The 13,937-nt window shown below is 40.4% G+C and overlaps 1 protein-coding gene across 3 annotated transcripts in view; it reads right to left on the bottom strand.

The window, feature by feature from the left end:
* Positions 1–834: 834 nt before the first annotated feature.
* Positions 835–13,937, bottom strand: part of LOC135195725 (soluble guanylate cyclase 88E-like) — a 215,478-nt gene continuing 202,375 nt past the window's right edge. The window contains exons 14-16 of one of the 3 annotated variants that reach the window (XM_064222147.1): positions 9,890–10,177; positions 7,806–7,846; positions 3,682–3,818 (exon numbers count right to left, since the gene is read on the bottom strand). In XM_064222147.1, coding sequence (XP_064078217.1) covers positions 7,812–7,846; positions 9,890–10,177 — 323 coding nt within the window. In that variant the 3' untranslated portion in view covers positions 3,682–3,818; positions 7,806–7,811. Of the gene's footprint in view, positions 3,819–7,805; positions 7,847–9,889; positions 10,178–13,937 lie in introns of all 3 variants that reach the window. The other 2 variants (XM_064222145.1, XM_064222146.1) reach the window with 2 other exon arrangements.

The following is a 13,937-nucleotide window of genomic DNA, read 5'->3' as shown; positions in this document are numbered from 1 at the left end:
ACATTTTTGAAGGCTTCCTCTAGGTCTTCATTTGAGCCCAAACTATTTGTTGATAGTAATACAAACCTCATCTCGACCCAATTGTATTTCATAGATGACTTATTTTTGTCGCAAATTGGGCAGAAATAAGAAGTAAAACAGACATAGAATAAAAAAAAAATAGAATAAAATACAGATTAGACGACAGAATTCTATTTATTTGATCCATTTCCAACTATCACATTAGCTTTGGTAAAGGTGACGCCTCGTATATTGCACTACTAAAAATATAGGTATATTTATATGTATATATTTATGTTCATATATATAATATCTGTGATAAAAATTCGAGTATGTTCACATTGATGACAACTGGAGATATTTATTGTTGTTGTTACGATGTCATTCCCTATTTCTATACTACAAGAATCAGGGTTACAGCAGAAAAACACTTTACTCATTCTGCTTTACAAAAACACAGACGCAAAACGCAAAACAAAACAAAAATAAATAAAAATGAACAACATATGCAGAAACAATGCCAAATAACAATTTCCTCTCTCTCTCTCTCTCTCCTCATTTATACAATACAGTGGTTCACTCTCAATGCCCACCTAAGACAAGGCAACCAAAAACACTGATATGCATAATGATAATGATCTCTTAACCTAGTAGACTACGTTGCACCATTTATCGAAGACAAATATATATATATATATATATATATATATATATATATATATATATATATATATATATATATATATATATATATATATATATATATATATATATTATATAATTATATGTGTATATAATATATATACATATATATATATATATATATATATATATTATATATACATGTATATATTTATTTATATATATACTTTATTACTTTATACTTATGCATCACACATACAAAAAATGTGCTCTTGCTAAATGGATTCATAAAGTTTGACGTACCTTATAAAGCCCTTAACCTACAGACACACACACAAACACACATACAAAATAAATGTTGGATGGATGCATTTCTCATGAACGATTACTGGTGCCACAACAACACTTGGCGTGTGTGACTCACATCTACGCCTCCTCCTTCTCTCTCCACTACTACGGCTAAGTGGAAACTAACTAACTGGCGATTCCTCCACTGAGATTCAACGGCCTCTGACACCAGACTGCTGTGACCACAACGATCCAATGCCAATGCTTCAGCTTCCGTCTCGTTCACCAATTTCAGTGCTTTGTTCTATGCACAGGGAGGGTCCCCGTTATGTGGATCTTCGTCGGATTTCCTCTTGCACAAGGTTACCCCGTCCAGTGGCAGAGAAGTGGATCTTGGTCAGAATTCCTCTAAGAGACGTCAGGAAATGTCACCTGCACTTCTGTGCACAAGATTACTCCCATTCAGTGGCAGAGAAGTGGATCTTGGTCAGATTTCCTCTTGCAGGCGTCACAAAATGTCACCTGCACTTCTCCACGCAAGGTTACCCCGTTCAGTGGTAGAGAAGTGGATCTTGGTCAGATTTCCTTTTGCAGGCTTCACAAAATGTCACCTGCACTTCTCTGCACAAGGTTACCCCGTTCATTGGCAGAGAAGTGGATCTTGGTGGATCTTGGTCAGATTTCCTCTTGCAGGCTTCAGAAAAAAAGCTCTGAAACTAATGAACTGGACTACAGCAGGTTTCACGTTTCAACCAACAGGCCACATTAGCAGTTGTGGTGCCACAAGGACGGCCAGCAAACAGACGCTAGCGAACATTTCCCTACTCCCTATTGGCCAAAGATTTGGTATCAGATAATAGGTGCTGGATCGTGCATGCAGATTAAGTTTGTGCATTTCTGTATTTGAACTGCTTGTACAACAGTGACGAATTACAGACAGCTTGGGCAACAATTGTTCTGTGTCCAGCAACAACAGACAGTGTGGCCATGAAATACTGAGGTGCCCTACAGTTACAAAAAGTATTGCCAGTAAATGTCGAAGTTCCTTGCAATTACAGACAGAACATCCAACAAATGGCAAAGTGCCTTCCCATTACAGACAGCATGGCTGGAAAATACCATAGTGCCTGACAGGATGACCACTGAATGTCAAAATACCTTGCAATTATCTTTTGAATGTCCTGCAAGAACTGCAGTACCCCACAATTACCAATAATACAAACAGCAAATGCATGAGCTCCCTTCATTTATAGACAGTATGGCCAGTAAGTGCCAAAATACCTTTCAACATTGGTTGGTGGACCTTTGCAACCTAGAAGAAATGTTTGCCATTGCTCTTTTGCCATCTAGAAGCCTCTACATTACACTACTCAAACATAGTTCCCTGTGCTAATAAATAAGATTGCTAACTCACTAGTGACTGTGAACTCATGTTGGCAGTTTCAGAGTATTACCATGAGATCTGACGGAGGGTATCAGTCTCTACATACCTTTATTTTGAATTTAAATTTTCGTTTACCAATAATCTCTTAACAGATGTTGCCAAAAGAAATTTCAGAAGACTTTAGTTTCAGTGTCATGTCAAAAGCCATAACCAGATATGGTCCTTTCAGTAACCACGACCGTCAAATAAGAAGACCAAGTTTGGCACACCATTTCAGAAGAGCAGTCACGAATGGGTTAACGGGAAATATATACAAATTATATGTATATATAAACTATATATATGTGCAAATGTGTATATATATACAATATATGTATCTGCATACAAATTCATTGTATGTGTCTATGGATGAGTGTATGCCTTTGTGATGTCTGTATGCATATGCATGTAAGCACATAGTATCTGTGAACTGATTGGACCACCTTGTGCTTATCAAAAGAGGTACTGGAGTAATTTGGTTGATACGGAAAAGTCTCAAAGCCAAAGTGCACTTTTGGTGGTTTTACTTCACTCAAATGACCTAGTGTTCCTTTTGACTGAAAAAGGCCTTGCTACAGACTACTTGCAGGAACTTTGATTAAGATCTTTGTGATGAAGGGAAAATCATTGTGAGCACACCAGTGTGCTCAGACTTTCTCTCTCTCTCTCTCTCTCTCTTTCTTTCTCACTTTCTCTTCATCTCTCTAACTTCTTGTCTCTCACATTCTAACTTACATTCCCAACAGGTCATTCTAGGACATAAACTGCGAAAGAGGAGTAATTTATTCGATGCTTTGTCACGCCCACTGTGAGATGTCATGAGGTTGATCTGAGGGAGAGCCAAGTACTTATAAACAGGATTTTCCATTGCATGCACTCCAAGATCTAAAACTGATAACGAGTGAGGTGAGGCTGGACCCCTCATAGGAGACTATTTGGGTCATGGGTGAACGCGAGCGTTACAGCAACACGCAGGTGTGACTATGAACTCTGTTCCTATGCTCGGCATTATTGGAGCTGTGCGACACAATGGGCGATGTCGCCCTGTCCACCACCTCTTTTATCCCCGTGACCTCGATCTTGGTGATGGGGATGATGTTGTGGGCTCCCATCGCCTCCTGGGCCTTGCTGCCGTCGTGCGAGTGGTGGTTGTCGATCAGGACATCAGGAAGGATGAGCTTCTGCGGCGTCTGCGTGGCGATCAGGGTGTAACTCCCGATCGGCAGAGGCTGAGACTTCTGCATCGCGTGCATGTGGTGAGGCGTCGTCAGCGAGGATGCCACTTCCAGAGGCTTCTCGTGCATCGTGTTGCGAACTCTATCGGCCAGAGACGAGTGGAGTTGTTCGTGCATTGAGGCGGTCAACGTGGGCGGGGGCAGCAGTTCGTCTGTTGGTGAAGGTTTGGGCGAGCTGTTGATGAGTGGGACAGTCATCCCAGAGAACCCGGCGTTGGAGAACGTCCGACCTGCAGTTTGGGAAAGGAAGGTGTATCACTTACAGCACTTGACTACTTACAGTATAGTTACAATGTACTGGTAAATACTCGCTACCCTACCAACTACTGAAACACATTTCTACATTCACTAACTTACCAACTACTAAAGAAATTTTGTGAAGTCTTGACAAAGAAGGGAAGTTAGAATTATTGCAAACAGGCACATGGGACATCTAACAAAATGTTGGAAGACTTGGCAAGCACCAAGCAACTTCAATAATAAGGAGGGAAAGTTACTATATGGAAGGTCTTGATGACAGTTATGGAAGATGGAAGGAATAGAAAAGGTAGAGAAAGGGAAGGAGATCACGCATATGTCACTTCCTCGAAATCAGGAAAAAAAACTTCAAACAAGGAAAGTTCCTAGGAACAAATATGTGAAATCTTTTGGAAAAGACAGAGAAAACCTAACAAAGAAAGAAATATGTGGAAGAGGCCCTTGAAACATCTGTGAAAACATGGGGCGACTTGACAAAGGAGGAAGCCTATGAGAAACGTGTATGAAACCTCCAAAAATAATGAAACTTTGCAAAAGGAGGAAAAGTTATGGGAAACAAATAAATGAAATATACTCACAAACACGGAAACCTGAACAAAGCAAGAGGAGTTGTACAAACAGGTATCAGATACTTCTCCCAAATTCTGAAACCCCCCTGGGTCAAGAAGAGCAAATTGAAGGAGATATATATGACTTCAAAAACATGAAAAACATGACAAAGCAAAGAAGGGCATAGGCAACGTCATAAAAACATGGAAGAACTTGATGAAGAATTGGAAAGGTAAAGTGAACAAGCATATGTGTGACTTGACAAAGAGGGGAAAGATGGAGAACGAGGTAGAGTTGACAACACAGAAAAAGATGCGAGATACAGGAACAAGAAAATATCTTCATGAACACACATGCACACACAAACACAGTGAAGCAGGGAATTGATGGGATAATCTGGAAACACTTCAAAAAGCAAAGACGTTATTGAAAACAGGCAGATGAAACGTCTTGGGAAATAAGGAGACACTCCACAAAGCAGAGTAATTGAGAAACGTGCACATGAAACGTCTGAGTTAATAAGGAACCAATCGACAAACTGAAACTTAAGGAAAACAGGCACACAAAACATCTCTGAAAATGAAGGAACACTTTACAAAGGACAGTAATTATGAGGAAACGTGCATGGGAGGCATGAAATCACTCACCAGAGTAGGAGAGTAAAACTCAGCAAAATAGAGCGCTTGAGATAAACAGGGCGATGAAACGTCTTTGAAAATTAGGGAACGAAAACTGAGCATAGAAGTTATGGGAAACGTGCATAGGGAAGTAAGGAGACAGTCGAAAAAGCAGTTGGGAACTCGGGGAAATCAAAGGAGACTCGACAAAGCAAGGAAATGATGGTAATAGCTTTCCTTGAATCGAAGACTTTTCCAGTTTTCTCTGTGATTCCCCAGTTTGGGAAAACGACTTTGAGAGGAATGCTAAAAATGAGAGGGGGGGAAATGGGCTACAGGAAAAGAAGTGGAATTTCACGGACACAAAAGAACACGAAACTAAGAAAAGGCAAATGACAAGGTTCTTACATACTCAAGGGTGTTAGAAGACGAATACTGAAACGCGAAGGAAAAATCATGAGTGAGAAAGACATTCTTAAGATGAATGAATGCAAATCATACTCTGACAGCAATCGATGTTTCTTAAAACTAGCAATCACAAATGTGTCAATAAAAGTTAAATACGGATATAATCTATGTCAATATTTGTTCAAGGGGCCTTCTAAACGTTAATAATGATAAGATGCAGCGTGTATCAGTGCCGGCTGCTTTGGAACAGAAGAAATTCTAAGAATATCAGCACTAGAAAATGTGAAGGAAGTACTAGGTAATGAAATCAAACGTGAGTGGAAAGCTTTGTCAAAAATGGGACCCTGATCAGGGAGCTAATTTCACGACAGTGAAAGTGTAGATCACCAGATGACCAATGAATGTGATAGATAAATAAAGTTATAAGCCGCGAAGGAAAGTGAAATACTTTACTTAGCAGACTGACTGACATACATGAGAAGGGTCGTATAAGTGACAGATAGGGATTATAAGGAGATTAGTACCTAGAATCCAACACACCTGGAGAATCTCCTTATAATCCCTATCTGTTACTTATGCGACCCTTCCTTGTCCTCTCAGTTTCTCATGTATGTCAGTCAGTCTGCTAAGTAAAGGACGTTGAGTCGAAAGATTTTGCAGCTACTCCAGTGTTTCACTTTCCTTCGTGGCTTATACCTTTATTTTTGCATTTATCACGTTCCAAACTTTCGTGATTCAGTTATACAAATGTGATAGATATAAATATAAGTATTTACGTGAGACACATTCATATATAGGTCATTGATATATATCTATACTATTCATAATCTTGAACCGAAGTTCCTAGAAGTGCTGAGTTGCAGGATGCTTCTAAATGAAAGTTGGTTTCCTATTTGTACTTTGTGTCTTCTAATTAACCTTTCTAAAAAATAAGTGCTAACTGAAATCATTCTACCATGCAGAACAAGAGGAACAAAAGTGGACATAAAAGTGAAGGCACACACTCCTGTGTCGTGCTGAGACCTTTCCTTCTAAACCAAGTGAAATCTGAAGGTGCTGTCCTACAATGCTACGACAAAACTACATTCTCAGACTACTTGCAACCTAAGGGGTATACAGGATACCGAAAAACAAAGCTGGTGTTTCCGGGGATATGTTGCTCTGTGCCAACAGACCAGTTCTTCTGAGACACCTCAGTGGTGCAGATCTTGGCAAAGTGGGCATTAACAGTCCGGGGTTGTATTCAAGGAAATAAAACTTCGAACTTTATAAAGATCACCAGGAGTTTCTTTTGCGAGTAATTGGATGTTGTCGCATGCGTGTCTCCAATCCATATATTATCATTTTTTTTTCAAGTATTACCAGTACTGCAGTACAATCTTGCCTTATGGAGAACTTAATCAAAATGCCGTCCTTGGATGTGTTTAATTCTTGACAAATCTTGGATCTTGGAAAGAAGCGTCAAAGGGATATTCTCTTTGGTTGTTCACTGGAATAAAGAAATTTCAGAAATAACAGACAATTTCCGGGTTTAAAAACCCCTCCTGTCTACTTCTCACTGGACGATTTGATCAATTCTTTGGACAAGGCGAGCTGCACAGGTTCCTAGAAGTTATAAAATGATTGCCTCGGGGTGACAAAAGGCTTGTCAAACTCAAGGAATGATTGCCTCAGGGTGGTGACTACTGCACCCAAAGGGCTTATCAACTTCAAGAAATGATTGCCTCAGGGGGTGACTGCTGCACCCAAAGGGCTTATCAACCTCAAGAAATGATTGCCTCAGGGGGTTACTGCTGCACCCAAAGGGCTTATCAACCTCAAGAAATGATTGCCTCAGGGTGGTGACTGCTGCACCCAAAGGGCTTGTCAAATCTTAAGAAATGATTGCCTCAGGGTGGTGACTGCTGCACCCAAAGGGCTTATCAACCTCAAGAAATGATTGCCTCAGGGGGTGACTGCTGCACCCAAAGGGCTTATCAACCTCAAGAAATGATTGCCTCAGGGGGTTACTGCTGCACCCAAAGGGCTTATCAACCTCAAGAAATGATTGCCTCAGGGTGGTGACTGCTGCACCCAAAGGGCTTGTCAAATCTTAAGAAATGATTGCCTCAGGGTGACTGCTGCACCCCCAAAGGCTTATGAAACCTCAAAAAAATGACTGCTGCGCCTCAAGGGCTTATCAAACCTCAGATTTTTATTGTACAACACTCCCGTTTGCGCATTTCGTTTTATGTCTTCCTTAATACAACCCCATATGTGGTATGGGCCATGTGACCAATGTTCGGGGTAGGACCAGAGGACCGGGCGCGAGAAGGGTGGGGGTGGGGGTGGGGGTGGGGAGGTGGGTAAGCGTCACGCGAAGAGCAGAGTGCAGGCAACTCTTACCTGTCATTACTCAAGTGGCTCAGGTATGATTATCACTGGCTCTGGAAAGACACCATTGGCGGCTTAATGATCACGTGACCTATACCACGTTTTATATTATAACAAGCACAAACAGAGATAGAGATAGAGAGAGAGAGGAAAAATATAAGAGATATCTGCCAATTTTCAGTGCTGGGAGTTCGTTCAAAGGCCTGACCTGTATCAGACTAGTTTTTTAAGAGTTTCTCTAGAGTTATTGTAGCAGCACACTATACACAGCATGGAAATGCAACACTTAAGCTACGAACGAGGTGCAGAAGAATAAGAAGAAGAAGAAGAAGAAGAAAGAGAGGGAAGGTTTTAGAGGCGGGAATTTTTCTTCCGAGGTGTTCAATGTTACCCCAAACCATCGTTCCCTTAAGCAGTCACAACCAGACGAGAAATAAACACGACGGAGATGTTTTACATATCTGTGGATATGGCAGGTGATGTTTACGTTTCCCGAGTCATTTCAAGTGTGCCTGCATGAATTTTTCCTTTCAATAATAGAAAGATTGCCAAGTTACGTTTAAAATTCCGGGTTATTTAAAGAGAATTCGAGCTGCTACCTTTTAGGTTTTATCCCCCACTGTTGGAGAAAAATAAATGTTCTTTTTCTGAACTTTTGTAATTCACATATTCATCCGTATTTACATTTCGACGCTGTCGAAGGAGTCCGAATGGTATGCCAAGGTGATTAGTTTTTATTTAACTTAAATTATATCAAATCTTCAACATTTTCCGTACCTTTAAAGGGAGACTGATTCTGCGTTTACCATCGTCACTACGTTAGTCACCACTTGGGGATTAGAATTCTTGCAGGATTATTAAAAAAGAAACGGAAATTAATCAACGGTACCTTGCCATTCTCGGCCTCCTTATCATAACAGCACAACAAAACTCAGAGGGATTCTTACTTTTGGTAAAATGAACTATACTTGAATCTGATTATCCTCTTTCTTCTTGTCCTACAAGGGAACTATACTCTGTTTTTTTCCATCAGTCCATCTGCCTGTGGTGTTTTCGCATGGTAACACTGCGTCCGGGCCTTTAAATAGTTACGCTATGTATAAGTTTTAGGTAAATAAAAGGATATATGGGTGTACATTTGCAACTGAAAAGTGTTTTAATAATTTACTGTATGCGAATTACACCGTTAATATTCGAAACAGGATATTATTTATAGCTTGGGACGCAGTGTTACCATGCGCAAACACCAAAGCGGATGGACAGATGGAAAAAAACAGAGTATAGAGACGCTAATTCGTCATTAAAGCAGAGAGGCTTAAGCGAAAATAGTTTTTGTTTACAAAGCCTATGCCCGAAATAGCACGTGAAGTTGGAGAGGTTTGTCGTTTTAGATTTAGCCGACCTTACACCCGCACGGGTTCTCGCTCATAGAGCAGCCCGTCATTGGAGAGGGTTCTGCAGTCTGTTAGCGATGGAAAGTACAGACGCTGATAATGGAAGAAATAAAGATACGAAAGTGGCTTTTATCTTTTTTTTTAGTTGGATTTCCCGTCTGTCATTTTACTGCGGCAAGACAAAAAAAATGGACCTTTAGGTTAATATATAAACAGTTGAGAGCATCTAGCTGAGAAAAACTATTAGCAGGAATGTTGACCATGAAATGATTACTTTAGGATTATTGCTGGGCCGTAAGAAAAATATAGAGAGCTATGGGAAAAACCTACGTTTAGCGTGAAGCGTCATTGAGGAAAGTGGGCGTAGACCCTGAATGTGTCATGGAACATTAAAATGTGTTTAGTATATAAAAAATAAAGAAGAAAACATCTATGACAAGTGAACTTGAAATTCACCTCAAAAGAGTGAGAATTTCCGGGTCAAATGTTTTCGTGAGAATAGATACGTATGTAAAATAAAAAGAAACAATTGTGAGAACAACAGAAAAGGGCAGCATTCAACTGAGTTTAGCAAGAAAAAAAATAAGAAAAAATCTCTGGAAATCCCTTCTGGAGAGTGAGAAATTCAAGGACAAATGTTCACACATTATAGAAAACGAAAATCAAACTGAGTGAGATAAACAAAAAGGGCAAAGTCCGTACTTCGAGGCTTCTCCTTGGGGGCATCCACGCTGCCGCCAATCGTCTGGGGTCCCGAAGGGGCGCTGAGAGAAGGCATCGGGGCGGTGATGGAGGGCGTCGGGGTGGCGGTGAGAGACCTACGGGCGACGTCCTCGAAGGTGATGGGCGAGTAGTTCCTGGAGACGTTGGAGCCTCTGCGGGCGTCCTCCCGCTCGGCGATCTCGGCGGTGGTGGCCTGCGGGAGGGTCACCTTGCCCTTGATCGACTCGCGGTTCTCCCGGGACACCAGCCAGTAGGTCTTCATGTTTCCTGCAAGGTGAGAGTTAGTTACCCACACTGAATTCATTGGTAAACTATGGTGAATGCACGACTGAAGTGACACTTGGCCACACAACTAAAGTGACACTATTGACCACACAACTAAAGTGACACTATTGACCACGCGACTAAAGTGACACTATTGACCACACGACTGAAGTGACACTATTGACCACACAACTAAAGTGACACTATTGACTACGCGACTAAAGTGACACTATTGACCACACGACTGAAATGACACTATTGACCACGCGACTAAAGTGACACTATTGACCACACGACTGAAGTGACACTACTGACCACACGACTGAAGTGACACTACTGACCACACGATACTATTGACCAAACGATTGAATTGACACTAATGACCACACGACTGAAGTGACACTACTTGACCACACGACTGGAAGTTGACACGACTACCAAAAACACGACTGAAGTGACCTACTGACCACACGACTGAAGTGACACTACTGACCCACGACTTTGAAGTGACATAATGAACCCCACACGACCTGAGTGACACTACTGACCACACGATACTATTGACCAAACGATTGAATTGACACTAATGACCACATGACTGAAGTGACACTACTGACCACACGACTAAAGTGACACTATTGACAACACGACTAAAGTGACACTATTGACAACACGACTGAAGTGACACGACTGACCACACGATACTATTGACCAAACGACTGAATTGACACTAATGATCACACGACTGAAGTGACATATATTATTGACCAGACGATTGAAGTGACACTTGATTACACGATTGAAATGACACTAATGACCACACGACTGAAGTGACACTATTGATTACACGATTGAAATGACACTAATGACCACACGACTGAAGTGACACTATTGATTACACGATTGAAATGACAATAAAATCTGCTGACCACACAACAACAATGACGTACTGGATTATTAAGATAGATGAGTGATTCCAGCAAAATTAGGGATGTGACATGATCGAACTAACATATCTACTCCTTCATTTGGACACTTCTAACTGCGCTACTTAAATGACATTCATGAATGACAAAGAGTCAGGCATCGGCGCCACTTATAACCACTTAAGTCGAAGAGGTTGGACAGCAAGACAGAAGAGAGGAAGTGGGAAAAATGTAAAGTAAAAGGTTAAAAGATCGATGAAGCGAGGGACAGAATGAACGTTGGTAATAACCTTTCAGTAATGCCTACATTGCACCACGGGGTAAGCAAAACTGGCGCTTTGAGGATACGAAACTCAAGAGCACAAATATGCCATTTCTCAAGGCATTTCATGTTTCTCATTATCCTATTTTTGAAAAAACGAGGGCCCATTGACTTAACAATACAGATTCCCGAAACATGTCAGCAGGTCAATTCTTACCCCCAAAAGGACCCCATCCCCAATCCTCCCCCGCCCCTCCCTCCCTCCCTTTTAATAATATATGTTTAATGAAGATCTTGGAGCTATTATGCCATCATAATACAAAAGTTTCGTCACATGAACCTGGTGATTTTTATCAGTCGTTTTTTAAAATTATAATTTTTATTTATCTATCTCAAAATCAATTACTTCTCTATTTACTCTGCAAGATCAGTTCGTATCTCTCCTTCCCAGAATGTCGACGATCAATACAGAGAGAGAGATTCCTTCAAGCCGCCTGAAATTGACTCAATTTGTTCTCAGCATGAACCGTAAATCAAGTCGCTTAAAACATGCATTCTCTCTCTCTCTCTCTCTCTCTCTCTCTCTCTCTCTCTCTCTCTTTCTTGATTCCGATGTTGCAATTTGTAGTTTTAGGATTCTCTTCTCTCTCTCTCTTTATTCCGGTGTTGCAATTTGTAGTTTTAGGATTCTCTCTCTCTCTCTCTTTATTCCGGTGTTGCAATTTTGTAGTTTTAGGATTCTCTCTCTCTCTCTCTTATTCCGGTGTTTGCAATTTGTAGTAATGTCTCAATTACATTTACTTTTATGATTCCTCTCTCTCTCTCTCTCTCTCTCTCTCTCTCTCTCTCTCTCTCTCTCTTGTCATTAATTCTGACCAGAACAAGGAAAGTCGAAACATGAGACTCGCTATGTTATTCAAATGTCCGAAACCAGTGTATTTTATCATATATATATATATATATATATATATATATATATATATATATATATATATATATATAAATGCACTTAGAATGTACTGATATTGCTGCTTTTTATATTAATAATAATAATAATAATAATAATAATAATAATAATAATAATAATAATAATAATAATAAAATAATAATAATAATAATAAGGGAGAGGACTACTAAGTATAGAGGACTGCGTCAACATCGAAAACAGAGCACTGGGGCAATATCTGAAAACCAGTGAAGACGAGTGGCTAAAGAGTGCATGGGAAGAAGGACTAATAAAAAGTAGTCGAAGACCCAGAAATATACAGAGACAGGAGAAAGACAGACAGAACAGAGGACTGGCACAACAAACCAATGCACGGACAATACATGAGACAGACTAAAGAACTAGCCAGCGATGACACATGGCAATGGCTACAGAGGGGAGAGCTAAAGAAGGAAACTGAAGGAATGATAACAGCGGCACAAGATCAGGCCCTAAGAACCAGATATGTTCAAAGAACGATAGACGGAAATAACATCTCTCCCATATGTAGGAAGTGCAATACGAAAAATGAAACCATAAACCACATAGCTAGTGAATGCCCGGCACTTGCACAGAACCAGTACAAAAAGAGGCATGATTCAGTGGCAAAAGCCCTCCACTGGAGCCTGTGCAAGAAACATCAGCTACCTTGCAGTAATAAGTGGTACGAGCACCAACCTGTAGGAGTGATAGAAAACGATCAGGCAAAAATCCTCTGGGACTATGGTATCAGAACGGATAGAGTGATACGTGCAAACAGACCAGACGTGACCTTGATTGACAAAGTCAAGAAGAAAGTATCACTCATTGATGTCGCAATACCATGGGACACCAGAGTTACAGAACAGAGAGAGACAAAATGCTAAGTATCAAGATCTGAAAATAGAAATAAGAAGGATATGGGATATGCCAGTGGAAATCGTACCCATAATCATAGGAGCACTAGGCACGATCCCAAGATCCCTGAAAAGGAATCTAGAAAAACTAGAGGCTGAAGTAGCTCCAGGACTCATGCAGAAGAATGTGATCCTAGAAACGGCACACATAGTAAGAAAAGTGATGGACTCCTAAGGAGGCAGGATGCAACCCGGAACCCCAAAAAATAAAAACCACCCAGTCGAATTGGAGGACTGTGATAGAGCAAAAAAAAAAAAAAAAAAAAAAAAAAATAATAATAATAATAATAATAATAATAATAATACTTTGGAAGATGACCCTCTATTAAGCAAATTGTTTTGAATAAAATGGCAGAATTCAGCGAATTAATCTTATATATTTTCTTTTCTATTTTTCTTATTACTCGCTTTTCCGGCTCAGCGATACTTCGCAATAATTGGCCAATATTCATATTGGGAATAAGGCTGAAAGTGGTATTTTTTTTTTTAGAACAGGATTTATTAGTCAAAAACTGGTATTATATATCAGTATACTGGTATACATACCAGCATGAAGACACCATCTCTTCACTTCTACTGCTGACCAGCCATGAAGATGACCTACGGGAAGGTTGAAACGTCGCGATAAGCCAGAGATATACCAGCATTAATACCAGCTGAATACCAGAGACGACCCCGGCCTGACATTGACCTC

Source organism: Macrobrachium nipponense, chromosome 16 (genome assembly GCF_015104395.2).
Source record: "Macrobrachium nipponense isolate FS-2020 chromosome 16, ASM1510439v2, whole genome shotgun sequence".
Classification (NCBI taxonomy): domain Eukaryota; kingdom Metazoa; phylum Arthropoda; class Malacostraca; order Decapoda; family Palaemonidae; genus Macrobrachium; species Macrobrachium nipponense.
The sequence above is the reverse complement of the archived record's forward strand: the minus strand, read 5'-3'. Positions and strand labels throughout refer to the sequence as shown.